The 26,916-nt window shown below is 66.4% G+C and overlaps 1 protein-coding gene across 1 annotated transcript; it reads left to right on the plus strand.

Annotated features, from left to right (window-relative positions):
- Nucleotides 1-409: 409 nt before the first annotated feature.
- On the plus strand, nucleotides 410-25,138 carry NOTCH1 (notch 1; the record flags this gene model as incomplete). Its single annotated transcript, XM_012654718.1, has 31 exons — nucleotides 410-748; nucleotides 3,450-3,572; nucleotides 4,162-4,395; nucleotides 4,705-4,860; nucleotides 5,084-5,269; nucleotides 5,650-5,763; nucleotides 6,479-6,592; nucleotides 6,777-7,010; nucleotides 7,095-7,205; nucleotides 7,715-7,907; nucleotides 8,473-8,618; nucleotides 8,894-9,007; nucleotides 10,546-10,665; nucleotides 11,012-11,164; nucleotides 11,853-12,081; nucleotides 12,801-13,002; nucleotides 13,915-14,068; nucleotides 14,166-14,350; nucleotides 14,848-14,980; nucleotides 15,218-15,475; nucleotides 15,552-15,664; nucleotides 16,285-16,856; nucleotides 17,068-17,496; nucleotides 18,460-18,608; nucleotides 19,298-19,514; nucleotides 19,640-19,727; nucleotides 19,798-19,963; nucleotides 20,532-20,827; nucleotides 22,104-22,251; nucleotides 22,343-22,440; nucleotides 23,308-25,138. Coding segments are annotated over 31 exons (7,265 nt in total), but the record flags the coding sequence as incomplete, so codon positions are not given.
- Nucleotides 25,139-26,916: the final 1,778 nt, after the last annotated feature.

Below are 26,916 nucleotides of genomic sequence, written 5' to 3' on the forward strand. Positions count from 1 at the left end.
GCTGAGAGGGCTGGGGTCCGTGATCCTGAAAAAGCCTGAGCCCCCCCGCCCCCCGCCCCGAGGCCGCAGGGCCCCAGACCCCCACTGCCAGCCTCTGTGAGAAGAGGAGACTCTGTCTGGCCGTGCTCTGTCCTCTTTTTCCCGCCAGGGGCAAAGGCCCTGTCGGCTGGGGAGGGGGCTCCAGAGGGGACAGACGGGGCTTGGGCTCAAGGCCGCCTCTCCCCATGACAGGCTGTGTGGCCTTGGGGTGGTCACTTGGCCTCTTGGGACCTCTGGCCCCTCGTCTGCAGAAACACGACCACGTCCCGTGGCGGGCTCCTCTGAGGCGCCAAGGCTGCCCAGGCTGCGGGAAAGCCCTGGCCGTGGGCGCGGGGAGGCCGGCGCGACCCTCCTACCCTTTGCTCCGCAGGGAAGTCCTGCCAGCAGGCTGACCCCTGCGCCTCCAACCCCTGTGCCAACGGCGGCCAGTGCCTGCCCTTCGAGGCCTCGTACATTTGCCACTGCCCGGCCAGCTTCCACGGCCCCACCTGCAGGCAGGACGTCAACGAGTGCAGCCAGAACCCCGGGCTCTGCCGCCACGGGGGCACCTGTCACAACGAGGTCGGCTCCTACCGCTGCAGCTGCCGCGCCACCCACACCGGCCCCCACTGCGAGTCGCCCTACGTGCCCTGTAGCCCCTCGCCCTGCCAGAACGGGGGCACCTGCCGCCCCACGGGGGACGTCACCCACGAGTGCGCCTGCCTGCCAGGTAGGTGCTGTCTGCCGTACCTGCCTCCTGGCTGGACGCACACAGGCCCGTGCAGGCCCCTGCGCCGCGGCCCGGCCCGAGGGGTGGAGTGGGTTCCTGCTGTGCAGGGGGCCCGGAGAGGGCGGCCAGCAGGTTCCACGGAGCAGGGGATGCAGGGGGCCCTGGGATGGTGGAGGGGACCGAGCTGGAACAGGGGAGCCCGTTAGGAGGAAGCGGCACAGGGTCCAGGTGCCAGGCCGGGAGCCACCCACCCTCCACCCTGACACCTGCAGCAGCTTTGCCGGGGGCGGGGTCTGCCATGATCTGCGTAGCTGGGCCGTGACCCCCAGCGCACCTTCCCTGGACGTCCCCATCGCCCTGGTGCCCCTGCCCCGTGCCCCGGGGCACCTCACCCCTGCTCTGAACCCCCGAGGAAGCGGGAGCCTCTGGAGCCCCTTGTCGTCTGTGGAGTTCCCTGGACTCCACGTGCGAGTCCCGGGACTGCCCACCGCGACCGGGAGCGCCCTGGCTTGCACAGCCCCTGGGGCTTCCCCTTGTCCCCTGGGGGTCAGTCGGGGGGCGGGGTGCTGACCCTACTTCTCTCCTTGGGTGAGGTGGGGGTGCAGGCAGCACAGCGCCCCCTGCGCCCCGGTCGCATCCCTGTTCTACATACCAGGCTTTCTGCTGTGGTTCTTATTGGAGTGAATTTTGCCGCAGCTCTAAAAATAACGAGGATGTTTGAAAACCTCCAGGCTGTCAGCTGCACGCCACCTCGGTTAGGCAGGAAGGGGGTAGGATGTTGGCGGGGGTGGGGGTTGGGTGCCGGGGTGACTGACGGCTGCCCCACCCCGTTTGCGGCCCAGGCCTTGCAGAGGGGAAGCGCGATGCCTGCCCAGTCTGCTAAGCCAGCCCAGCCTCTGTCTGCAGACACCAGGCTGTGCATTTCCTGCAAGTCACTGGGCAGGCGAGGGGTGGTGACGGGCGGCTCCCCGCCCCACCTTCCCCAGGCACTCCCTGGCCACCGGCTCTCTGCAGGGCTGGAAGGCAGAGCCTTGTGCTTGGCAGGACCCCGGGCTCTGGGTTCAGACGTCTTGGTAGCCATGTGACCTCACGTTCCACCACACGGGTTGAGGGCCAAGCTCTTGCGGGGCCGTGGTGTGGGCCAGGGGAGGTGGGTGTGAGTGGCCTCATCTATGTGAGGACCCTCTGCACACGGAGCTGGCCCCCTTGGGCAGGGCGGGTGAGGACCCCCCATTAAGGCCGTAGTGGCTGAAATACTCTGGGCCCTGGGCCCACTCAGAGCCACCACCAGGCATGGGGACAGCTCAGGGTGTTGGGAGGTGGGCCTGTGGGGTCCACTTACCCGCCAGCGGGCCAGTCTCAGAGGCCAGGACGCTGGCATTGGGTCACCCCTCTGGTGCGGGGGTGCTTGCTGCGTGGTGTGGGCTCTGGTCATTGCAGGCTGGGAGAAATGAGGGGTGACCACCCAGGGCATCTGCTAAAATGCCCTGGGCCGGGACACCCAGGCCCGAGGTCAGACTCTCCTGGGCAGCCCTTGTGCCCAGGTCTCCCTGCGGGGCGCTCAGCCCCCTCAGAGTGGTCAGGGACCCCCAGAGAGACATGCCTGAGGAGTCACGGGGAACCAAAGCTGGGATAGAGCCCCGAACTCTGGGGGAGGCCCTGGCACTCTGGGAGCTTGGCAGGGTCAGAGTTAGGGCGCGGCTGAGCAGCAGAGGGGCGGCCAGTGGCACCCTGCAGCGTGCACAGGGCAGCCCCCAGGCCACAGGCCCCGCCCAGGACCCCCACCTGCTTGGAGTGAGACCCTCCGAGGCACAGGGTCCTGCCACACCAGAAGCAGCTACGGGGACTGGGCTCCGAGCTCCGATTTGGGGTGCCCCCCAAACCTGCGTGCAACATGCGCTGGGCTTTTCCTGGCCACCAGCTTCTGCTACAGTGCGGCCGGTGTGCTGGGGGGGAGTTCTCCCAGGGCAGGAGGGGTTCAAAGGCATCGCAGGCGTTAATGAGTAACTGGCTGCAGGTTTGGCTGTTGCCAGACGCGCCTTTTTGGATTGATCATTGAACCAGCGGGAGTTGAGCGGATTAATAGCTAACTGGCTGCGCAGAGGCCTTGCCGTGGGGGCCACGCCTTGGGGGCCAGCCCTGGGCTTGGGGAGGAGGCCTGCTCAGCCTCTGGGAGAGGTGGGTGCTGGAGCTCTGCCCCTGGGAGGCTGAGGGCCGTGGCTCTGCACCCCTCTGAGGCTGGGGGAGGGCCCACTGCATCCCGGCCCGCCAGGCCCTCCTGGGTCCCAGGTCTTCCAGTTCCCAGCTTGGGGGCCTACCAAGTCCAGTGCCAGCTCCTCTAAGATGGGCTATCTGTGGCTGCCCGCTCCCCTGGGGTCGCGTGGCGGTGGCAGTGTCCAGTAACGAGAGCCGCTGGGAGTGAGACCAGAGGGTTTTTGCAGCGGAGCCCTCAGACCCGCGTGCCTGCGTCTGTCTGCTCGGCCGTCTCTGCAGACTCCTGTTAGAGTGCGCCTGTCCCTGCGGGCAGGGAGCGCGGCCTGGTTGCGGGGGCACCCAGAGCAGGGTCGGGGGCGGCGAGCTCGTCTGTCCAGAGCAGGGGTCTGGGGTGCAGCCAGGGTTGGGAGATGTCGGAGCCCACGTGGTTCTGGGGGGGCTCGGAGCCAGAGGGAAGCAGCCAACCCGATCCTGCCTCCTGCCACAGGCTTCACGGGCCAGAACTGTGAGGAGAACGTGGACGACTGCCCAGGGAACGACTGTGAGAACGGGGGCGCCTGTGTGGACGGCGTGAACACCTACAACTGCCGGTGCCCCCCGGAGTGGACAGGCACGTGTCCGGGGATGCGGCCGGGGGGCAGCCACCCACCTGCGAAGCTGCACGCGCGCGGGGTGGGGGTATGGGGGGAGCACCCTGAGACCCGGTTCCGGGTCAGGTACCAGGCTGGGAGCCCCGGTTGGCTGAGGAGGACGTGGTGGGCGGCCACTGCCCACGGCCAGGGCCCGAGGCCTCTCCCCTGGCGATCAGCACAGACTTGGGTCAGCTGATCTCCAGCTATTTGCAGCCTGGCCCTGGGCAGGCTCCGTGCCCGGCACGAGGGCCCCGCTTTGAGTCGGCTGCACCACTCGGCCCCAGGCTGCTGGGCTGGAAGCAGGGTCGCGGGCAGGCCCACCCTCACGGGGCGCGCTGTCTGGTGGGGTGACGGGAGGGTGCACCACGACAGGGCTGTGTCCACGGAGTCAGAGACAGGTTAGAGCCCCCAGTGCTGGGCGTCGGAGGATGGAGTGATCTGGGTTGGCAGTGGGTGAGGAGTCAGCCCCAGAGCCTTCCTGGAGGGGGTGGCGTTGCAGCCCTGCACCTTGGGGCACGAGCTCAGTGTGGCAGCTGCCTGGGGTTGATGGTCCCGTTTCCCCCGCAGGTCAGTACTGCACGGAGGACGTGGACGAGTGCCAGCTCATGCCCAACGCCTGCCAGAACGGCGGGACCTGCCACAACACCCACGGCAGCTACAGCTGCGTGTGCGTCAATGGCTGGACCGGGGAGGACTGCAGTGAGAACATCGACGACTGCGCCAGTGCCGCCTGTTTCCAGGGCGCCACCTGCCACGACCGCGTGGCCTCTTTCTACTGCGAGTGTCCCCACGGCCGCACAGGTGAGTGGGCACAGGCCCCGACGAGGCTGGCTGGCGGACCTGTGCCTCCTCTGAGACACGGGCCACGGCTCCTCGCCACCCCCAGGACAGCCTGAGACGGCCTTTTCAGACTGGGGAGGCTGGGGAGGCCCGCGGTCGGGCCTGCAGGTGGTGAAGCCGCCACACAGCCCATCTCATGGGACACACAACGGGGTGGTGGTGGGAGGCTCCTCTGGGGCGTCGAGCTGGGGTCGGACCGTGGCTGGGGGCGGCTTCTGCCATGCCCAGGCCCAGGAGGCCGCGCCCGCTGACCGCCGCCGCTCTGCGCAGGTCTGCTCTGCCACCTCAACGACGCTTGCATCAGCAACCCCTGCAACGAGGGCTCCAACTGCGACACCAACCCTGTCAACGGCAAGGCCATCTGCACCTGCCCCTCGGGGTACACGGGGCCGGCCTGCAGCCAGGACGTGGACGAGTGCTCGCTGGGTAGGGGCAGGCGCGGGAAGCAGCAGGGTGGGGCACGCAGCCTGGCCCCATGGGAGGCTGGGGTGGGAGCCCAGAATCGGTTGGAAGTAGACTGTGTGGAAGGTGCCCACCCACCTGGGGGGGACGTGACCCTGCGCTGGAGGACCTGGTCTGGGGGGAGGTGCACTCGGGTGTTCCAGATGCCAGGGGGCCCGGAGCGGCCCCTCACCCGTGCTCCCACCAGGTGCCAACCCCTGTGAGCACGCCGGCAAGTGCATCAACACGCTGGGGTCCTTCGAGTGCCAGTGTCTGCAGGGCTACACGGGCCCCCGCTGCGAGATCGACGTCAACGAGTGCATCTCAAACCCGTGTCAGAACGACGCCACCTGCTTGGACCAGATCGGGGAGTTCCAGTGCATCTGCATGCCGGGTACGCAGGGCCCGCCCCTCCCGCCTGCGCACGCGCAGCCAGAGAGCGGGCATGGGGAAACTGAGTCAGGGCTGGGCAACCTCAGAGGGGCAGTCCCTGGGAGCACCCCGGCCATGTCTCCTCTTCCCCCAGTCTCCATGCTTGCTGAGGCCGTGGCTTCCTTGGGGCATCTGGGGAAACTGAGGCCAGGCCCACAGGGCCCAGCAGAGCACAGGACCGGAGCTGGGCAGGTGGAGCCGCCAGGGCTCTGGGCCCGGGGCTGCAGGGGATGGTGTGGACGGCGCCCGGTGGGCCAGAGGCAGGGCTATGTCTGTGCCAAGTCCCCAGCTGTGCCCTGGGGGCCCACAGCCGTTCATGCCCCTCACTGCCCGCTCCCCCAGGCTACGAGGGCGTGCACTGCGAGGTCAACACGGACGAGTGCGCCAGCAGCCCCTGCCTGCACGGCGGCCGCTGCCTGGACAAGATCAACGAGTTCCAGTGCGAGTGTCCCACGGGTGAGGCCCCCGCTGGCTGGCCGGGTCCGAGGGAGGAGTCCCACGCTCTCTGGGGGGCGCCGGGCTGGAGTGGGGTAGTGGCTGCCAGGAGAGTGAGGGTTTTGCCTGGGGGTGGGGGGTGGCTGTTTTTAGGCTCCCCTAAAGGGCAGCCAGGCTGGCGGGGCCTGCCCAGGGCCAGGGACGCTCCTCCCTGGTGAGGGGTGTGGCCCCTCCTGTCTGGAAAGAGGGGCACTGGGAGCCCACAGTGCGTCCCCCAGGACCCCGTAGGGCCTAAATGGGGCTGGCGGTGGAAGGAGGCCACATGCCCTGCCCTCCCCGCCCCCACCCTGTGGCATGCCAGCCACCAGTCACGGGAGCCAGAGACCCAGGGACCCCGGAGGGGACACTCGAATACAGTGACCTTGTGGGGCCTGGGGGAAAAGGTGTCTCCATCTGTTCCGGGTGCCAGCCCCGACACCAGGAGCAGGGGCTATTCACGGCCCGACACACCATGGCCACGGCAGCGTGGCTGGTGCGGGAGGCCCTGCTGGGGGCGGAGGGGCGTGGCCTGCCTGGCAGTGCGCGTGGACGGCTGTGGCTGGAGGAGCAGAGTGAGCGAGACCCTGGAGTCGGCCGAGGCGCCCTGGGAGCCCAGCCCGGCCGGCCGCACGCGTCTGGCGGGGGTCCCTGAGGGGCCATGGTGCCGCCACGTGTGACCACCCCTGCCTGGCTGCAGGCTTCACCGGACACCTGTGTCAGTACGACGTGGACGAGTGTGCGAGCACCCCGTGTCGGAATGGCGCCAAGTGCCTGGACGGGCCCAACACCTACGTCTGCGTGTGTGCGGAAGGTGCTAGAAGGTGGCGGGAGCCTGGTGCAGCTCTGACCCCGGGTGGGGGTGGGAGCGCCTCGCGATAGGAGACGCCCAGAGCCTGGGCAGGGACTCGGGGGCACAGGCGACCCTGAGTCTAGCTGGGGGTTTCCGAGGCGAGGCCGGCCCTGAGACCCCCTGCGCCCGCCTCCCCGCGCTCCAGGCTACACCGGGACCCACTGTGAAGTGGACATAGACGAGTGTGACCCCGACCCCTGTCACTATGGCTCCTGCAAGGACGGCGTCGCCACCTTCACCTGCCTATGCCGGCCCGGCTACACAGGCCACCACTGCGAGACCAACGTCAACGAGTGCTACAGCCAGCCCTGCCGCCACGGCGGCACCTGCCAGGACCGCGACAACTCCTACCTCTGCTTCTGCCTCAAGGGGACCACAGGTGGCTGGTCGGGCCGGCGGCTGGCGGCGGGGGGGCTGGGGGGGGCTGGGAGCTGATGCCCACGCACCCCCCGTCGCCCGCCAGGACCCAACTGCGAGATCAACCTGGACGACTGCGCCAGCAGCCCCTGCGAGGCGGGCACCTGCCTGGACAAGATCGACGGCTACGAGTGCGCCTGTGACCCCGGCTACACAGGTGCGGCCCGCGGAAGGGGCTGGCGAGGCTGTGGGCCGAGTTCAAGGTCGGTGACTGTCCCAGGGCTCTGGCCAGCCCCAGGATGGACCCCACCTGGACACCGTTGTCCCTGGTCAGAGCTGGCCTGGGCTGTGCTGGGCGTGGTGGCCCGGCAGGTTGAGGCCTGGTCCTGGGCTGCGCCTCCCGCCTCTGCTGCTCACCCCCGCCCTCTCCATGCTTTGGATTCGCACCAGCCGGGGACAGCGGCAGCCCCCAGGGGCCCCTGGGAGGACACCTTGAGTGGGTGCGCGGCAGCATTGGGGGCTGGCCGGCACCACGGTCCTGCGGCACATGGTTGCATATGAGGCGGTTTGTGACGCCTCAGAAGGACCCGGCGAGAAGGGTTATTGTCCTGGTTTAACAGATGGGGAAACTGAGGCTTGCGTTAGTTAAAATCCGGCCGCCCAAGAGCCTGGGCACCTCTCAGGGTCGGGCCCCGGGCGTCAGTGCTGAGCAGCCCCCGCCCGCAGGGAGCGTGTGCAACATCAACATCGACGAGTGCGCGGGCAACCCCTGCCACAACGGCGGCACCTGCGAGGACGGCGTCAACGGCTTCACCTGCCGCTGCCCCGAGGGCTACCACGACCCCACCTGCCTGTCTGAGGTCAACGAGTGCAGTAGCAACCCCTGCATCCACGGGGCCTGCCGGGACAGCCTCAACGGGTACGGGCGGGCCGGGTGTCGGGCACGGCCACCCCTGGGTGCCGAACCCTCGGAGGCTCTGCTGCCGGGAGGGCAGGGCGGCGGGCCGGGCCGGGAGGGCGGGTGCTCCCCTCTGGGCCCTCCAGCTGCCGGGACTGTGTCCCGTGTTCCAGGCCTCGCGTGATCCCTGAAGCGCACGCGTGTTAGGTCACGGCAGCGAGTGTCTGACACTCCTCGTGCGCCCGGGTCTCCTCTGCCTGGATGGGCCGTTTCAGTCAGCAGGGAACCCCGCCCTCGCTCCGCGCAGAGGTTCGGTGTGAGTCCAGGGCCTCGAAGCGGGTGAGCCGTGGAAGGCCCCTGGCTCTGGCCCCGCATCGCTGGCGCCCCACTGCCCTGGGCACCGTGCCCCGTCTCGTGTAACCGCTCCTGCCGCAGGCTCGGGTGAGGCGGGCACGGCTGCCCCCACTTCGAAGCACCCTGAGGGTCCAAGTGGACGGGCACCTCCGTCAGACCACGGGACGGCGCCCAGCCGGGAGTGCCCAGGCCCCAGGCCACACCTGACCTGCAGTGCGGTCCCCCTTTCCAGGTACAAGTGTGACTGTGACCCTGGGTGGAGTGGGGCCAACTGTGACATCAACAACGACGAGTGTGAGTCGAACCCCTGCGTCAACGGCGGGACCTGCAGAGACATGACCAGCGGCTACGTGTGCACGTGCCGGGAAGGCTTCAGTGGTGAGTGGGACCCGGGGGGCATCTCGGTGGCACAGGGCGGCCCCTTGAACGGGGGAAGCTCAAGGCCCAGGGTGGGGACACGGGTGCAGCCCGTGCGATCCACGGCGTCTCCTTCCCGTGACGGGCGCTGCCGCCCGTGGTGAGGAGCTGTTGGCCTGCGGCTCAGGCCGGCGCATCCTCCTCCAGGAGACAGGAGGGGAGGGGTGGGGGCCAGCGGGGCCCTGGCGGCTGTGGCTGGGGTGCCGGACGTGCTGACGGCCGACCCCGCCCTCCAGGCCCCAACTGCCAGACCAACATCAACGAGTGCGCGTCCAACCCGTGTCTGAACCAGGGCACGTGCATCGACGACGTTGCCGGGTACAAGTGCAGCTGCCCGCTGCCCTACACAGGTGCGGTGCTGCCTCGCGGTGCTGGCGGGGGGTCGCCGGGTTAGCAAAGATACAGGTGCCTGGAAGGAAGTTTCGGTACAAGCATGTCCCAAATACTTCGCCTGGCGAGCGGGAGACGGGAGGTGGACCTGCCAGGAGACCGGCTGGGCGGCTGCCTTCGTGGCCTCGGCGTCCACTCTGCTGGGGGCCTCTGGGGGCCCGGCTGTCCCCCCCACCCCCCGCCAGCCAGCCCGAGGGATTCCTTTGATGGCCGCCCTTTGTGCGTGGGAACAAGGAGCCCTCTGTTGGGCCGAGCGGAGGGGGAGTGTCTCCCGCACTGCCCAGCCCCTGCGGCTGCCCTAGCCAAGGGAATCGCGGGAAATGGCTCCTCTACAGAAAAAACAAATGAAAGTCCCCAACCGCCCAGGCCTGGGCTCCCCTGGGGGCGGGCAGAGGGTGCTGTCCCCGGGCAGGGCCCCCACGCTGGCGACCGACCCTGGGCGTCCCGAGGCCCTCCCTGGCCCAGCGGCGGGGGTGGGGGGTGGGGCGTGTGTTCCCACGACACTGAGTGGCTGGGGCTGGTGTTTCTTGACCGAAGTTGGGGACCTGGCCTTTCTCTCCGCGCCCCTGAGGACACTCCCTCATGGCCTGGCGCGCCCGCATCCCGCTCGGACGCTGCTATCGCGCTGGCGGGAGGGGCGGCCTGTGCTGAGGCGCTTCCCGTCTGCCGCTTCCTGCTGGCCTTTGCACAATTGTCGGAAACCCTGGCGGAGTTCCTGCCTGCCCGGTCCCTGTGGAAACCGGCGGGAGGAAAGGGCCTGGAAAGTCACAGCAGCAGGCCGGGGAGATAACGGGTGGCGAGGACGATGGCGCTTCCTCGGGGGGCCAGCGCCCGCCGCTGTAAACAGGAAGCCGCCGCTGGGGTTGCGCGGGGGAAGCCACCCAGTGTGCGCACGGTTCCCACACGCGCTTTCCAGGTGCCTGTGCTGTCCCGGAGGTCCCGTAGGTGAGCTGGGGGTCGAGGCTGGCACAGGCCCCTCAGAGCAGGGGGTGCCAGGCCTGCCCCTCGGTCACAGCCTGTGTGCGTTGGACTCCCGTGACGGGCACTTACTGCCTGGGGCCCAGGCCTTGGGCTCGAGTGGGGCCAGGCCCAGGTCCCCACGGTGTCGCGGAGTCTGCCAGGCTGGGGCTGCCCGTCCTAGCGCAGTCCATGTTCCCAGGCACTGCTGGCGGGGTGAGGCCCAGGCCATGCCCCACCGCCTGCAGGGGAGTGAGGGGCCGGCTGCTGAGGCGGGTCTTGCCTGGGTTGTCTTCAGTGTCCCCATTTGCGTTCCACTCACTGAGCCCCCAGGCGGGGTCCCAGCTCAGCCTGGAGCTCACACGGGGCCCCAGTGCACGTTTTGCCTCCTGCGGAACGAGCTGGAAGCACTACTGGTAGAAGGACGCAGCGGCGGCCGCGTGGCTTCCACGCAGGAGCTGCCCCAGGCGCGTGGCTTCCACGCGGGAGCTGCCCCAGGCGCGGCTCCCTGGGTTCCATTGTGTGTCTCTCTGCCCCACAGGAGCCACCTGTGAGGTGGTCCTGGCCCCATGTGCCCCCAGCCCCTGCAGAAACAGTGGGCAGTGCCAGGAGTCCGAGGACTACGAGAGCTTCTCTTGCATCTGCCCCGTGGGCTGGCAAGGTGAGGCCGGCCCGGGCCTGGAAGACGTTGGGATGGGGGCGTGGAAAGGGCAGGAGGGAGTGAATTCCCCGTCTTTGGAGGTGAGCAAGTGGGTGGTGAGGAGCTACTTGCCAGAGAAGCTCTAGAATCAGGACTAGATCTTGGAGCGCCCTTGACGTCCTGCGTTTCTGTAACCTTAGTCAAAAATTAGGGACAGAGGCTGGTCCTGGGGCCAGAGAGACCTGCCCTTGGGGGTCAGGGGGAGGCGCTGCAGGCGGGGAGGCGCTGCAGGCGGGCAGGCGGACAGCCCGGGCACAGGCCTGCAGGCTGGAGGCTGCGGGTGACGGCCGACCTCCTCCCCGTGCAGGACAGACTTGCGAGATCGACATCAACGAGTGCGTGAAGAGCCCGTGCCAGCATGGCGCGTCCTGCCTGAACACCAATGGCAGCTACCGTTGCCACTGCCAGGCGGGCTACGCCGGGCGCAACTGCGAGACTGACATCGACGACTGCCAGCCCAGTGAGTGGCCGGGCGGCCTGGCTGCCTCTGAGATGCTCTCTGGCCTCCGTTTCCCGGGTGGGCACCAGGCAGGCTTGGTGCCGGGGGTTGCCGGCCACCAGGGCCCGGAGAGACCAAGGCCTCAGCTCAGTCCCCTTGTGGGTGGCCAGGAGGGAGCCCAGGCAGGTGTTGCGGGACGTGCCGCGGAGGGGCTGCTGCTCACCAAGCCTCACCGCAGGCCTCGCACCCTGGCCGAGGGGCTTCCAGAAGGCTCCGCTCAGCCGAGCCAGTGCTCCCAGCCGGGAGGCTGGGACAGGGGCAGCAAGAGCTCCTCCTGTGGTGCCTGCCGCGCTCCAGCCTGACGCTTGTTTGGGCCGCGTCAGGCCCCCTGGGGTGCAGGACGCTGAGGGTCTTGCCCAATGTCACCCGGCGTGCAGGGGCAAGAGCGGTCACCCGGCCCTTGATGGGGCCATGAGGCCTGCAGAATCGTCACCTGCCTGGGGCCGGGAGCGTGCGGGGAGCGTGGACCCCAGCGCGACAGGAAGGGCGATGTGGGCTGCCGGTGCAGGGGCTCCCCGGCGGACGCTGGCGCAGGGCAGCTCGCCCGGCAAGAAGGGCTGGGCGCCCGGCCGTGCCGCCTTCCCGCTTCACCCCTCAGCAGTGTGGGTCAGTGCCCACCCCTCAGGCCCACCCTCTCGTCCCCTCCCAGACCCGTGTCACAACGGCGGCTCCTGCACAGACGGCATCAACACGGCCTTCTGCGCCTGCCTGCCTGGCTTCCAGGGCGCCTTCTGCGAGGAGGACATCAACGAGTGCGCCAGCAACCCCTGCCGCAACGGCGCCAACTGCACCGACTGCGTGGACAGCTACACGTGCACCTGCCCCACGGGCTTCAGTGGGATCCACTGTGAGAACAACACGCCCGACTGCACAGAGAGGTGTGTGGGGCCTCTGCGCACGGGGCGGGTGTCGCGTGGCCGCCTGTGGTACCACCGTGGGGCCTGGCCTCAGGCAGAGGCGAAGAGGAAAGGAGGGAAAGAGGCTGCAGGGGCCGCACAGTACGTGGCAACCTGGCACACCAAGCAGGTGTCCGCCCGGGCCCAGTAGGCACTTAGCGCTAGTTGAGTTGAGTCCAGATGTTGTTCATCGTGTCGCAGTGTCTCTCCTAAAAGGGCCATTGTGACCTCCTGCCACTAGAACCAGGAACTTGGGCAGTTTATCCTGAAGAATTGGTGTGCCTCTTTTTGTCAGACAAAAAGAACTTTGTAACCCATCTTGTTTTCCTTTTTGCACTGGTTGCCAGGAAGCTCGGTGTTAAATGTCAGTCTCATCCCTGGTTTCTGACGTAATTCTCTCTCATGTTATCTGTTGGTTTTGGTTTCTCTCTCATTTTTACTTAAACCACTGTATACCTGTACGCGTTGTAAAGCTCCTCTTGGCATGAGTTATAAACAAGGTGGTAAAAGGAGGTGGGATGTGGTGTGAGTCTGAGGCCCCTGGACTCCCATTGGCCCCCCTGAGGAGGCCGCTCCCAGCCTGTCCTGCCGTGAGGTCGTTTGGCCTGAGTGGAAGGGGAGACGCAGGCATGGCGGGGCCTGTTCAGGTGGACACCCACCCGCCCCTTCTCACCTCTCCCCTGCTGCCCGCCCGTCTCCAGCTCTTGCTTCAATGGCGGCACCTGCGTGGATGGCATCAACTCCTTCACCTGCCTGTGTCCGCCCGGCTTCACGGGCAGCTACTGCCAGCACGACATCAACGAGTGCGACTCGCGGCCCTGCCTGCACGGCGGCACCTGCCAGGACAGCTGTGGCACCTACAAGTGCACCTGCCCCCAGGGCTACACGGGACTCAACTGCCAGGTGAGCGAGCGGCTGCGGAGGTGCGGCAGGAGGTGGGCGCCTGCGCGTGGAGGGTCGGAAGAGCCGCCCGCCGGGCTGCGCCGCTCCTGAGTGCAAGGAGGAAAGCGCCGGGCTCCGCGGGGGTCGGTTCCTGCAGCAGAACTGAGGAGCTCAGCTCCGGTGACGGGCTCGTGGTGCGGGGCAGGGACCAGGCAACCTGGGGAACAGGGCCGAAGTCAGTGCTTTCACAGAAAACGGGCACAGGCGCTAAACACTCGTCTTCGTTGAAGATTTCCACGTGAAACGTCAATTATGAAAAGCCTCAAAACAGTGTTTCTTTTTTTTTTTTTTTGAGACAGTCTCATTCTGTTGCCCTGGCTAGAGTGCAATGGCGTCAGCCTAGCTCACAGCAACCTCAAACTCCTGGGCTCAAGCGATCCTCCTGCCTCAGCCTCCCGAGTAGCTGGGACTACAGGCGTGCGCCACCATGCCCGACTAATTTTTTCTATATGTTTTTAGTTGTTCATTTAATTTTTTTCTATTTTCAGTAGAGATGGGGTCTCGCTCTTGCTCAGGCTGGTTTCGAACTCCTGAGCTCAAGCGATCCTCCTGCCTCGGCCTCCCAGAGAGCTAGGATTACAGGCGTGAGCCACCGCGCCCGGCCCAGAGTGTTTATTTCTGAATCGAGTCATTGCTCTGAGGAAGGGCCCTGGTGCTCTGGATTTGCTGAGGGTCCCGAGGAAGAGAGACCCCGCCCCAGGCTGCTTCAGTGTACCAGGGGCAGCTCAGGAGTCCCTGAGCCTCAGTTTCCCCTTCTGGGGAACGGGGTTGCGCCCCCCCTTGGGCTTGAGGTTCTTTGGCGGACGTGCGTCCCGAGCTGCCGGGCGGGAGCTGGCCGGTGGGGGCACGCCCGTGACCGCGGCCTGTCCCTAGAACCTCGTGCGCTGGTGCGACTCCTCGCCCTGCAAGAACGGCGGCAGGTGCTGGCAGACCCACACCCTGTACCGCTGCGAGTGCCCCAGCGGCTGGACCGGCCTCTACTGTGACGTGCCCAGCGTCTCCTGCGAGGTCGCCGCGCAGCAGCGAGGTGACTGGCTGTGCCCCGCCCGCCCTCCTCCCGGCCCCACCAGGCCCGCGTGGTCCTGGACTCACCTGCCCCCCCTCCCCCGCCCCGGCCTCTGCAGGCGTCGACGTTGCCCTCCTGTGCCGGCACGGGGGACTCTGCGTGAACGCGGGCAACACGCACCACTGCCGCTGCCAGGCGGGCTACACGGGCAGCTACTGCGAGGACCTGGTGGACGAGTGCCTGCCCAGCCCCTGCCAGAACGGGGCCACCTGCACAGACTACCTGGGTGGCTACTCCTGCAAGGTGGGGGCCTGTCCTGCGTGGGGGGCAGGTGTGTGGCATGCATGTCCCTGCACACCGGGCGCTGGACTGGGAGCTGGCGCAGCAGAGAACACTGACCCCAACAGACCTATGCACCTTCATCCCATTAAGGGAGGGCCAGGGTAATCAGGGAAGACTGCCTGGAGCAGGTGGCCTACAGGGAGCCTGAAGGAGGAGGAAGTGCTGAGAAGGATGAAATTTCCCTTCCCCAGATTGTGTCTGGGCTCAGCTGGCACCTACCCTGTGGCCTTATCCGGTGGGACGGGGCCAGACGCCCCATACTCACCGCACAGGCGGTGACTCAGCGCACTGGGGTCCCACCCACTCTCTGCTGGGCCGGGGTCTCCCTCCAGCTCTGCTGGGTGTGAGGGACACGAGGGCAGCTTGCGCGCCCTGCCGGCCCGCGTGGTGGGTGGGAGGGTGTCCTGTCTTGGTCACTGGTGAGCCGCGGCCCCACCCCTGGCTCTGCCCCTGCGCAGTGCGTGGCCGGCTACCATGGCGTGAACTGCTCCGAGGAGATCAACGAGTGCCTGTCGCAGCCCTGCCAGAACGGGGGCACCTGCATCGACCTCGTCAACACCTACAAGTGTTCCTGCCCCCGGGGCACACAGGGTGAGGACGCCACACAGAGGGTGGGGGCTGGGGGCCAGAACTGGCCGGAAATTCCCTTTTGCTCTGTGGGGCCAAGGGCAGGTGCGGCGCTGGTGCGAGGGGCGGGGGGAGGAGGCCAGAGAGGGCGTCAGGGACGGGAAGCTTGGGGCGTGATGGCGTGATGGTGTTGGAGCACCTGCCTTTCCCGGGCGTCTGCAGGGTCCCGGTGCTCACTGCGTTTGGGCCTGGGCCCCGCAGGGGTGCACTGTGAGATCAACGTGGACGACTGCAGCCCCCCCGTGGACCCCGCGTCCCGGAGCCCTAAGTGCTTCAACAACGGCACCTGCGTGGACCAGGTGGGCGGCTACAGCTGCACCTGCCCGCCGGGCTTCGTGGGCGAGCGCTGCGAGGGAGACGTCAACGAGTGCCTGTCCAACCCGTGTGACGCGCGCGGCACCCAGAACTGCGTGCAGCGCGTCAACGACTTCCACTGCGAGTGCCGCGCTGGCCACACTGGTGGGTGCGCGGCCGGGCGGGCGGGAGGCGGGCGTGGTGGCAGGGCAGGCCCCTCACCGCCCCGCCGTCCCCGCAGGGCGCCGCTGCGAGTCGGTCATCAACGGCTGCAAGGGCAAGCCCTGCCAGAACGGGGGCACCTGCGCCGTGGCTGCCAACACCGCCCGCGGGTTCATCTGCAGGTGCCCTGCGGTAGGTGCCGCCGCGGAGCGGGGGGAGCGGCGCCTGGGTCTGAGGGTGGCGGCCCCACGCCCTCGCCTGGCGCAGCTCAGCCTGGGGGGCTCGGGCCCGGGCGGGGGAGGGGCTGAGCCTCTGGGCCTTCGTCGTCATCATCCCTCCCCCGAGTCCGTTTCTGTCGTTTCAGTGAATTTTTTTTGGAGCAGTTTGAGGTTTACAGAAAAATCGAGCAGAATGGGCCCCTGCGCGGTTCCCTCAGTAACACGTCGCGGAGCGCCCGTCAGCACGTGATGCGGCGGCGGCGCCTCGTCACGATTAACGTGAACGCGTGCCCTGCCCCGCTCACCCGTGGCGTGTGATTCCGTGGGTTCGGGCCGACGTGGTGACACGGACCCAGCACCCATGTCACAGGGCGGTCTCACTGCCCCACGACGCCGCGCTCCACGTGTCTGTCCTCCCTCAGCTCCCGAGCCCCTGCCACCCCTGGCCCTTCCGCTGTCGCGAGAGCGTGTTTAAGGTTTTGCTGCTGGAGGGAAGGCTGCGGGCCCCTCTTCTCGGGGCAGCGGGTGGCGCTGCGAGGCCTGGCTGGGGCGCAGCCCACCCTGACAACCTGCCCCGCCTCCCCTCCCCGGCAGGGCTTCGAGGGCGCCACGTGTGAGAACGACGCGCGCACCTGCGGCAACCTGCGCTGCCTCCACGGCGGCACGTGCATCTCTGGCCCGAGAAGCCCCACCTGCCTGTGTCTGGGCCCCTTCACCGGCCCCGAGTGCCAGTTCCCGGCCAGCAGCCCCTGCCTGAGCGGCAACCCCTGCTACAACCAGGGCAGCTGCGAGCCCACGCCCGAGAGCCCCTTCTACCGCTGCCTGTGCCCCGCCAAGTTCAACGGGCTCTTGTGCCACATCCTGGACTACAGCTTCGGGGGCGGCGCGGGGCGTGACATCCCCCCGCCGCAGATCGAGGAGGCTTGCGAGCTGCCCGAGTGCCAGGAGGACGCCGGCAACAAGGTGTGCAACCTGCAGTGCAACAACCACGCGTGCGGCTGGGATGGCGGCGACTGCTCCCTCAACTTCAACGACCCCTGGAAGAACTGCACGCAGTCGCTGCAGTGCTGGAAGTACTTCGGCGACGGCCACTGCGACAGCCAGTGCGACTCGGCCGGCTGCCTCTTCGACGGCTTCGACTGCCAGCGCGCGGAGGGCCAGTGCAAGTGAGGCCGGAGGGGACGGCGGCTCCACGCCGGGTGCCCCAGGGTGGGGGGCGGGGTGCCGGGTACCGTCCCCCATCCGCAGGGAGTCCAGCCCCAGGGGGCAGGGTGTCCCGCGCCTGGCCCGCAGGACAGCGGTGCCGACGGCCCTGGAGCGGGTTCTGGGCCCCCTGGGAGGCGGCGTGGGGTGGGCTGAGCGTGCGCTGCCCCACAGCCCCCTGTACGACCAGTACTGCAAGGACCACTTCAGCGACGGGCACTGTGACCAGGGCTGCAACAGCGCCGAGTGCGAGTGGGACGGGCTGGACTGCGCGGAGCACGTGCCCGAGAGGCTGGCGGCCGGCACGCTGGTGGTCGTCGTGCTGATGCCGCCCGAGCAGCTGCGCAACAACTCCTTCCACTTCCTGCGCGAGCTCAGCCGCGTGCTGCACACCAACGTGGTCTTCAAGCGCGACGCGCAGGGCCAGCAGATGATCTTCCCCTACTACGGCCGCGAGGAGGAGCTGCGCAAACACCCCATCAAGCGCGCCGCCGAGGGCTGGGCCGCGCCCGGCACCCTGCTCGGCCAGGTGACGGCCTCGCTGCTCCCTGGCGGTGGGGGCGTGCGCCGGCGCAGGGAGCTGGACCCCATGGACATCCGCGGGTGAGTGAGCTCTCGTGCCGGCGATGCCCCCGCACCTCTGCGGGGCCTCCCTGAGCCTCGCGGCTCCCCCCGGGGCAGGTGGGACTCTGCTTGCTTGACGGTAAGAGAGGTGGAGGTTCCCAGGGACTTCAAGGCCACTCAGGTGAGGAGCAGGGGCAGCCGTCCTGCCAGGTGGGTGGCCCCGTGGCACAGCCTCCCCCAGGCCACCGTCCCCCTGGTCTTCACTCAGTAGGTGGTTTGAGATGCTGCCGTGCGCCAGGTGCCCGGGGATGAGCTGATCCCAGCCCCGCAGGCCTCCCTCGGGCTGACGATCCACCCTGGGCAAGAACGCGGCTCAGAAACTGCATCCGCTTTGTTTGGGCTGGAGAGGAGGTGGGGAGGGGGTCATAGGGAGGGGGCCGTGGCTGGGCCTTGGAGACAGAGGAAGAGCTGAGTCGGGGGCGTCCCTGGGGGTGGGAGACCACAGGCAAGGTGAGCTCGTGTGTGCAGCTGTCCCGCGAGGCTCCCCCTGCTCCCACGTGGTCGGCGCGGCTGGGCCGCGAGAGCCAGCTTGGCTGTGCCGTGGTGTGCCCTGACCCGGTGGGTTTGCCGGTCGGGGCAGCCTGTGCCAAGGCTGGGTTCAGATTCTGCTCTCGGGGAGCCTGGCCCTGGGAGCAGGAGGACCCCAGCTCTGGGCACGTCTGCGCTTCCCGCAGGACAGGATGGTTCCTGAGGAAAAGGGGTGTTCCCTGCACCCGAGGGAGCCAGGGAGGGTGGTGGCCGCTGGGCGGGCACCCTAAGAGGGTCTGTGAAGAGCGCCTGCCGTGTGCATTGGGCCGCGGGGGCTGTTCCCCTCGGGTGGTTGTCGCCAGACCCAGCCCCTCCCCACCCCTTCAGGGGCCAGAGGTGTCCCCGAGGCAGCAGACCTGGCAGGTGGAGAGGGGAGGGCGCCTCTGGTCCCAGCCCTGACCGGTGTGTCCCCAGGTCCATCGTCTACCTGGAGATTGACAACCGGCAGTGCGTCCAGTCCTCCTCCCAGTGCTTCCAGAGCGCCACCGACGTGGCCGCGTTCCTCAGCGCACTCGCCTCCCTGGGCAGCCTCAACATCCCCTACAAGATCGAGGCCGTGCAGAGTGAGTGTGGGCCCGGCCCCGCTCCCAGCCCCGCGTCGGGAAGCAGGCCTGGGAGGGGTTGAGTCTCCCCGTCCCCCCAAGTGCCCCGGTTTCTAATGCCGTTGCCGCCCCCGGGTGTGTCCTGCCATCCAGAGTTCAGGAAGTGCCTTTCTGGAATTTTCTGGACGGCACGCCCTCCCCAGCCGCTGGCGAAGCTACCCAGGGGGACAAACCCATCTTCCAGAAAGTGGGAGCCTTTTTCTCTGCCCACCCCTTCCCCCTGGTTTTTCTTTGTTGGGTATTATTTCAAAATCATTACCGCTTTTTTTTAAAGAAAAAAAGAGCGAGCAAGAAGAATTGATCGGTGTCATGTGAAGTGTTGAAGTTTGTGTCTTGAAAATCCCCCTAAATCCTTTGTCTTAACAGCTCAATGCGAGTGCAGCGATTTGAAGTTGGCTAATCCTTCTCCCTTAAAGGAGAAAAAAGTAAAAGCCGTCTCCAGATAGTCGGCTAGTACAGGAGAGAATTTAGCGATAGTTTGCAATTCTGATTAATCGCGTAGAAAATGACCTTATTTTGGGGGGCGGGATGGAGGAGAGCGGGAGAGCAGGCGCCCGGCCGCGGAGCCTGTCCACTGCCCCCGGCCGCCGGCCCAGCGCATCGCCGCCGCCTGATGTCCGGGCGCCGGCCCCCGGCCCCTGTGCCCGCAGGTGAGACGGTGGAGCCGCCCCCGCCCACGCAGCTGCACTTCATGTACGTGGCCGCCGCTGCCTTTGTGCTCCTCTTCTTCGTGGGCTGCGGGGTGCTGCTGTCCCGGAAGCGCCGGCGGCAGCATGGCCAGCTCTGGTTCCCTGAGGGCTTCAAGGTGTCCGAGGCCAGCAAGAAGAAGCGGCGGGAGCCCCTCGGCGAGGACTCCGTGGGCCTCAAGTGAGTGGATGCCACCCCCGCTTCAGGGGGCTGGGGGTGGGGCCGGGCCAGGTGCTCCCCGGGGGTCAGCCGGTGGGGGGTTCTCAGGAGCCCGCTCAGCCTTGCTTCCCGCCCTTTGCCCCCAGGCCCCTGAAGAACGCCTCGGACGGGGCCCTCATGGATGACAACCAGAACGAGTGGGGGGACGAGGACCTGGAGCCCAGGAAGTTCCGGGTGAGTCCCGCGGCCCCGGGCCCCCGTGCCTGCCGCAGCCCCACCTGACGTGGCTCTCTCTGCCCCTCAGTTCGAGGAGCCGGTCGTTCTTCCCGACCCGGAGGACCAGACGGACCACCGGCAGTGGACCCAGCAGCACCTCGACGCGGCCGACTTGCGCCTGTCGGCCATGGCCCCCACGCCCCCCCAGGGCGAGGTGGACGCCGACTGCATGGACGTCAACGTCCGCGGGCCAGGTAGGGGCGCCCCCCCCATGCCACGCCCCCGTGGCCGGGACTCTCCAGCCAGGGTCACGAGAGTCTGGCAGCCTGGGCTTCCCTGACCCCAGGCCCCCCGGCCTCCCTTCCCTAAGCCCTAGGCGGGGTGCTCGGTCCTGGGGTGCCCCCGTTCAGGTGGAGAGGAGCCCCGAGGCAGCCTGCCCTTCTGCCGACTCTCCGGGGCCACTCTGTGGGCTTGTTCTGCTCCTGTATGTTAATCCCTTCTCCCCAAACGCTGCTTCTGGGACACCCCAGGTGTCGATTTTCCAACTGTGTGTTTCTTACGCTGCCTCCTTTCTGGGTGGGTTTTTGGTGCGGGCTCTTGGCAGGACAGGAGGCAGAGCTGCCAGGGTCTCTGTTGCTTGCCCACCAGCAAGTTGGCAGCTGGGCTTGACTCTGACCCTTGAGAAGTTCGGTGGGGGGGCTGCTGTGACCGCCAGCGGGCGGCTGTGTATGCAGGGCCGCCGTGCGCTGGGCGGCGTGCTCACAGAGCGGCCCTCGAGCTCGGGCGCGGCCTCCTGACCGAGCCCTGTGTGCTGCCCCACAGACGGCTTCACGCCGCTCATGATCGCCTCCTGCAGCGGGGGTGGGCTCGAGACGGGCAACAGCGAGGAGGAGGAGGACGCGCCGGCCGTCATCTCGGACTTCATCTACCAGGGCGCCAGCCTGCACAACCAGACGGACCGCACAGGCGAGACCGCCCTGCACCTGGCCGCCCGCTACTCGCGCTCCGATGCTGCCAAGCGCCTGCTGGAGGCCAGCGCCGACGCCAACATCCAGGACAACATGGGGCGGACCCCACTGCATGCGGCCGTGTCCGCCGACGCACAGGGTGTTTTCCAGGTAGGCGGTGGCTACCTGTGCGCCCGTCCACAGTGCCCCGTCACCTGGCCTCCTCAGGGCCACCAGCTGGTTTGGGGCAGCAGCTGGGCTTACGCAGCCCTGGGGACCTGACCTCCAGCACAGCTGAGGCAGGGATAGCCGGGGCCTCCACCCGGGACCTTCTCACCCTGAGAGAGATGCGCGCTGGGGAGGGCGTCAGGCCCACCTGGGTCTTCTCGAGGAAGCTGCGCCGGAGGTGGTCCGGCAGGAGGCCCAAGGGACCTGCAGGACGAGGCGGGGCTCCCCACCCCCACCCACCACAGGCTCTGGTCTCAGGGTCGTGGGTCTGGCTTGGGTCCCACTCCCAGCGCTCAGCCCCTGGCGCCCTGCCCCTCCCTCTCAGCCGTGGCCGCCGGCGTAGCCCGTGGCGGTAAGAAGAAGGGCTTAGGGGCCGCCACTCACTGCCTGCAAACCTGGGGCTCTGGCCATGCCGGGAGCTCCTGTCAAGGGGGGATTTAGCGATCTGGATGCTGGGGCTCCGGGCACGTCCCTGGCAGGAGCTCCCGTGGCATCACTACTGCGGCGGGTCCCTGGGCTCCGGGCAGCTCTGGAGCAGGTTGAAATGGGGTATAAGCCTGGGGAGTCAGTCCCGACGTTTCAGTTTAATAATTTTTTAAGTAATACGTTGTCATTCTGCAGAAATAAGAAATTGAGATTAGCCAAGAAAGGAAAATCAAAACGAGTCCCAGGGGCAGGCCCTGTGTATGCCGTGCGCCTCCCCAGACGGCCTTTCCGCACGGAATGGTGCAAATTCCCAGGCGCTTTGTGAGAATCAGGCCAGCGCTGCACATCAGTTGGTGCCGGCTTTAACCCGCCAGCAGAGACCACCCTCCAGCCTGAGACTGCGCCCTGGCTGCGCGCGAAGGGCAGCCCGCCGTTCTCCTGGGGCCGAGGCAGCGCAGTGGAGGTGGCAGCTCTGAGTGGCTGTGGCCCGAGCGCTAGGATTCGTGTGCTGGCTGTGCCCCCGCCGCGGCTGGGCAGCGACCCAAGCCCCCTGTTTTGGAAGTAGTCGTGGAAGCCAGAGGACACACATGGGCACCAGGGGCCCACGCTGTCACCAAGGAGTGGTCTGTGTGGACAACACAGCCCCTCCCACAGGGTGTGGAATCAGCCCCGTGTTGTTGTCTTGCCAGAGCTGGCCGGTCTCAGGAGGGGCTTGGTCCATGTCAGGGAGGGCAGCGGGGCCCAAAGCCCAGGCATTGGGCTCACGTTTGCCCGTGTCCCTCCTGTCACCCAGATCCTCATCAGGAACCGAGCCACAGACCTGGACGCCCGCATGCACGACGGCACCACGCCGCTGATCCTGGCGGCCCGCCTGGCAGTGGAGGGCATGCTGGAGGACCTCATCAACTCGCACGCCGACGTCAACGCCGTGGACGACCTGGGTAGGCCAGGCCGCGGCCCAGCCTGCGGGGGCGGGACACAGCTGCTGCCCGGTTCGCCCCCAACTCACTGCTCTCCGCTTCCCCCGCGCAGGCAAGTCGGCGCTGCACTGGGCTGCCGCCGTGAACAACGTGGACGCGGCGGTCGTGCTCCTGAAGAACGGGGCCAACAAGGATATGCAGAGCAACAAGGTGAGCGGGCGGGGCGGGGCGGGGCGGGGTGGGGGTGCGCAGAGGGGGTCGCCTGACCCCCAGGTCGCAGTGAGGACCCCAGGGCGCCAGTTAGTGCCCCTCCCTTCCTGTGCTTATGACGACGACTCCCGCGTGCAGGGCTGCCGGGGTGCTGGGCTCCCCACACGCCCTCCCCCTGGCCGTCCTGCCTTTACAGCCAGGGTCTCTGACCTGCCTGGGTGAGGGGACGCGGCAGGCATTGGGCACCAGGGGGCAGTGTTGGACCCAGGCATGCCAAGTCCGCGGTGCCAGCGGCCTGATGGGGCCAGAGGGGGGTGGACAGAGCCCAGGAGCTCAGAGGGGCTCATTGCAGGGCGTCCAGGCTGCGGGGGGACGCTCCTCACTGCCTGCTCAGCAGCCTCGTGGATACGAGCACGGAAGAGAACCAGGAAAGAGTAGACCCTGGGGTGGCTTGGTGACCAGAGTCTGGACAGGGAGCTCCTTCCCTGGTGCTGAGATTCGATCCAGGGATCTCCAGGCCCCGGAAATGGCTGCAGCGTCTTTGTGTTTGTGTTTTCGGGGGCAGAGAGAAGAGGGCCACAGTTTGTTAGGTTTTTGATGGGGCGTATGACAATCTTCCCTCCTTCGAGTCCTACTGATTTAGAATAGGAGATCGCACAGTCCAGGTCTGGGAGGGTTTTAGGAGATGCATTTAGCGCTTTAACATTGAGAATGAACCAGGCGAGGTAACTGGGACACTGGGCTAGGGTCATGGTGAGCGTCCTGCCTCTGTGGAGAGGTGGGAGTCAAACCGCTACTCCCTCTGGCAACGGAGCATCGGGAGGGTCCCCAGGGTCCCCCTCACCTGCCCCATGCCTGTGTCCCCAGGAGGAGACGCCCCTGTTCCTGGCCGCCCGAGAGGGCAGCTATGAGACTGCCAAGGTGCTGCTGGACCACTTTGCCAACCGGGACATCACGGACCACATGGACCGCCTGCCGCGTGACATCGCACAGGAGCGCATGCACCACGACATCGTGAGGCTGCTGGACGAGTATAACCTGGTGCGCAGCCCCCAGCTGCACGGCGCCACCCTGGGGGGCACACCCACCCTGTCGCCCCCGCTCTGCTCACCCAACGGCTACCTGGGCAGCCTCAAGCCAGCCGTGCAGGGCAAGAAGGCCCGCAAGCCCAGCACCAGAGGCCCAGCCTGCGGTGGCAAGGACGCCAAGGACCTCAAGGCTCGGAGGAAGAAGTCCCAGGATGGCAAGGGCTGCCTGCTGGACAGCTCCAGCCTGCTGTCGCCTGTGGACTCCCTCGAGTCACCCCACGGCTACTTGTCGGACGTGGCCTCGCCGCCCCTCCTGCCCTCCCCGTTCCAGCAGTCTCCGTCCATGCCTCTCAACCACCTGCCTGGCATGCCCGACACCCACCTGGGCATCGGCCACCTGAACGTGGCAGCCAAGCCCGAGATGGCAGCGCTGGGCGGGGGCGGCCGGCTGGCCTTTGAGGCTGGCCCGCCACGCCTCTCCCACCTGCCCGTGGCCTCCAGCACCAGCACGGTCCTGGGCTCCAGCGGCGGTGGAGGGGCCATGAATTTCAGTGTGGGTGGGGCCGCCAGCTTGAACGGCCAGTGTGAGTGGCTGTCCCGGCTGCAGAACGGCATGGTGCCAAACCAGTACAACCCGCTGCGAGGGAACGTGGCACCGGGCACCCTGGGCACGCAGGCCCCCGCCCTCCAGCACGGCATGGTGGGCCCGCTGCACAGCAGCCTGGCTGCCAGCACCCTGTCCCAGATGATGAGCTACCAGGGCCTGCCCAACACGCGGCTGGCTGCCCAGCCTCACCTGGGGCAGACCCAACAGGTGCAGCAGGTGCAGCAGCAAAACTTACAGATGCAGCAGCAGAACCTGCAACCGCCGAACGTCCAGCAACAGCAAAACCTGCAGCCGCCGCAGCCGCATCTCGGTGTGAGCTCGGCGGCCGGTGGCCACCTGGGCCGCAGCTTCCTGGGTGGGGAGCCGAGCCAGGCGGACGTGCAGCCACTGGGCCCCAGCAGCCTGACCGTGCACACCGTCCTGCCCCCGGAGGGCCTGGCCCTGCCCACGTCACTGCCGTCCTCGCTGGCCCCGCCCATGACCACGGCTCAGTTTCTGACACCCCCCTCGCAGCACAGCTACTCCTCCTCGCCTGTGGACAACACCCCCAGCCACCAGCTGCAGGTGCCCGAGCACCCCTTCCTCACCCCGTCCCCAGAGTCCCCCGACCAGTGGTCCAGCTCGTCCCCGCATTCCAACGTCTCCGACTGGTCCGAGGGCGTCTCCAGCCCGCCCACCAGCATGCAGTCCCAGATCGCCCACGTTCCGGAGGCCTTCAAGTAAACAGCCGGCGCCCCGCGGGACCGCTTCCTTTCCCAGCCCTGCTGGGCGACTGCGTGCGCGCCGCGGCCGACCACGGGAGCCTTTTTTAAAAAACACGTTTTTATACAAAATAAGTGAACAAGGATTTAAATTTTTTTTTTAGTATTTATTTATGTACTTTTATTTCACACAGAAACACTGCCTTTTTATTTATATGTACTATTTTCTATGGTTCCAGGTAGAAACTTTTATCTGTTCCAAGAAAATAAACTAGTTCTCAGAATCATGATTTTTCTACTTAGGATAAAGATTCTTACGTGTTTGTAAAATATAAACAAAGATTCATGATTTATAAATGCCATTTATTTATTGATTTCTTATTTTCATAATCCAAAAAGAAGCGCTGTTGGAGAAGGGAGGTCTGAACAAGGATCGTCCAAAAAGCTCCCGGGCGCCCGGCCCGCCGCCCTCTCCCCGGATGCCGCCCTCTTGGAGAAGGTGCATCTGGAGACAGACAAAGAACAGATCCACGCTTCAGCGTGTGGGTCAATTTGCATCTGAAATAGGAAGCTTAAGTAAAATGATGTGGATTAGATGATTTGGTGTTTTTCTAAGGATGTTTTTAAAGCATGCTTTTTACAATGTGCTCTTGGGGTACGCCAAGACTGCATTCCATGGTACCAGTCATGAATCTTTGTTTCGGGTCCAGTATTATGTAGTTGTCCACTGGTCTTGCAAGTCTTGTTCCCTCCAGAACCCCTCCAGTCCCCCTTCTTCATATTTAAGCATTGTGCGCAGACACAGGTCAGACGTGGATCCACGGCGCCCGCCTGGGACGCCCGTGGAGGAGCCCTGCTCTCTCCCGCGGCGAGGCTCCGCCTGGGCCGTGCCTGTTGGGGGCCTCAGCATCTCGACCTGGACGGCATCTTGCAGGTTCAGCAGGAGATGGACTGTCACGTCCTGGGCCCCGGCTCCTGTTTCTGTGGGAGACGTGCCAGAGCAACCCACAGGAGGCTCTGGAAAGCCGTGGGCTGTGTCTTCTGGTCTCCCAGCGGCCCGGCCGGCTGTGGGTGGGGGAGCCGGGGAGCCTGCTCTCGGCCGCCCTCCAGCCTGGGGGTGCTGGCCCAGGGGAGGGGCAGATCCTTGCGGTATCAAGTATAAGCCTGTGGCAAAGTTAATGTCTGTAAATACATTTTTAAACATGGATTTTGTTTAAAAAATCTAAATGAACAAGTCTGTCGTGTCATGCTGATGCGGGAGGCCAGGATGTGGCTCAGCTCCGTGCACCCCGGCCCCGCGGCCCGCGTGGCTATAGCAGCAGCTCCTAGGAGCACAGGCCCGGCCCTACCACCGCCTGCCACGTGCACGGGGGTGCTGGGGGCAGCGCCGACCTCTTCAGGGCAGCGTCTCCCATCTCGTGGGGGGTGATCCACGTGCCGTCCCTAGTGGGCATGACTAGACACATCCTAAGGTATTGATTCTTACTGTTTTATAAAATAGAGTGTAGTTTACAGAAAAAGGAAACTTTTTAAAAAAGTTATCTACATGTGAAACCGTAGATAATGAAAATGATGTATTTTTTTTCATCTTTTTTGTTAACTGATTTGCAATAAAAATGATGGTCATTCAGATTTTGCTAAACTCGGCTGTTGCCTTCGGCTCACTTTCTGGGAGGGACGGAGGGAGGGCCGTCCTGCTCAGGTGGCCGGGCTTTGGGCCCCTTCTGATGGGAGTGACAGAGAGGCTGCCCGGGCCTGGCCCATGGAGGTATCAAGGACCACACTGTCCCCAGAAGTTTCACAAGTGTCTGTAGCCTGCCTGGGCCAGGCCCTGTGAAGGGAAGTGGGGACACAGCAGTGGGGGAAGGGGTTTCACAGCCTCACCTGAGGGGACTCATTTTCTGGGGTGACACAGAGGACACCCAGGAATGAGTCTGGCCCTCCTGGCAGCTCAGGGATCTTAACGTCCCTCTGGGCCACAGAGGGGCGAAGGCCCCACCTACCCTGGGGATGGCCCACAGCGAGCCCTGGGCAGGCTAGGGGTGTGTAGGGAGGAGCCCGAAGGCAGTGTCCGGGCCCCTCGGTGGGCTGGAGACCACAGTTAGGAATGCAGCCCCCAGCAGGAGGAGGGGAAGGGAGC

The sequence above is a fragment of the Propithecus coquereli genome, unplaced genomic scaffold (genome assembly GCF_000956105.1).
Source record: "Propithecus coquereli isolate 6110/MARCELLA unplaced genomic scaffold, Pcoq_1.0 Scaffold449, whole genome shotgun sequence".
Lineage (NCBI taxonomy): Eukaryota > Metazoa > Chordata > Mammalia > Primates > Indriidae > Propithecus > Propithecus coquereli.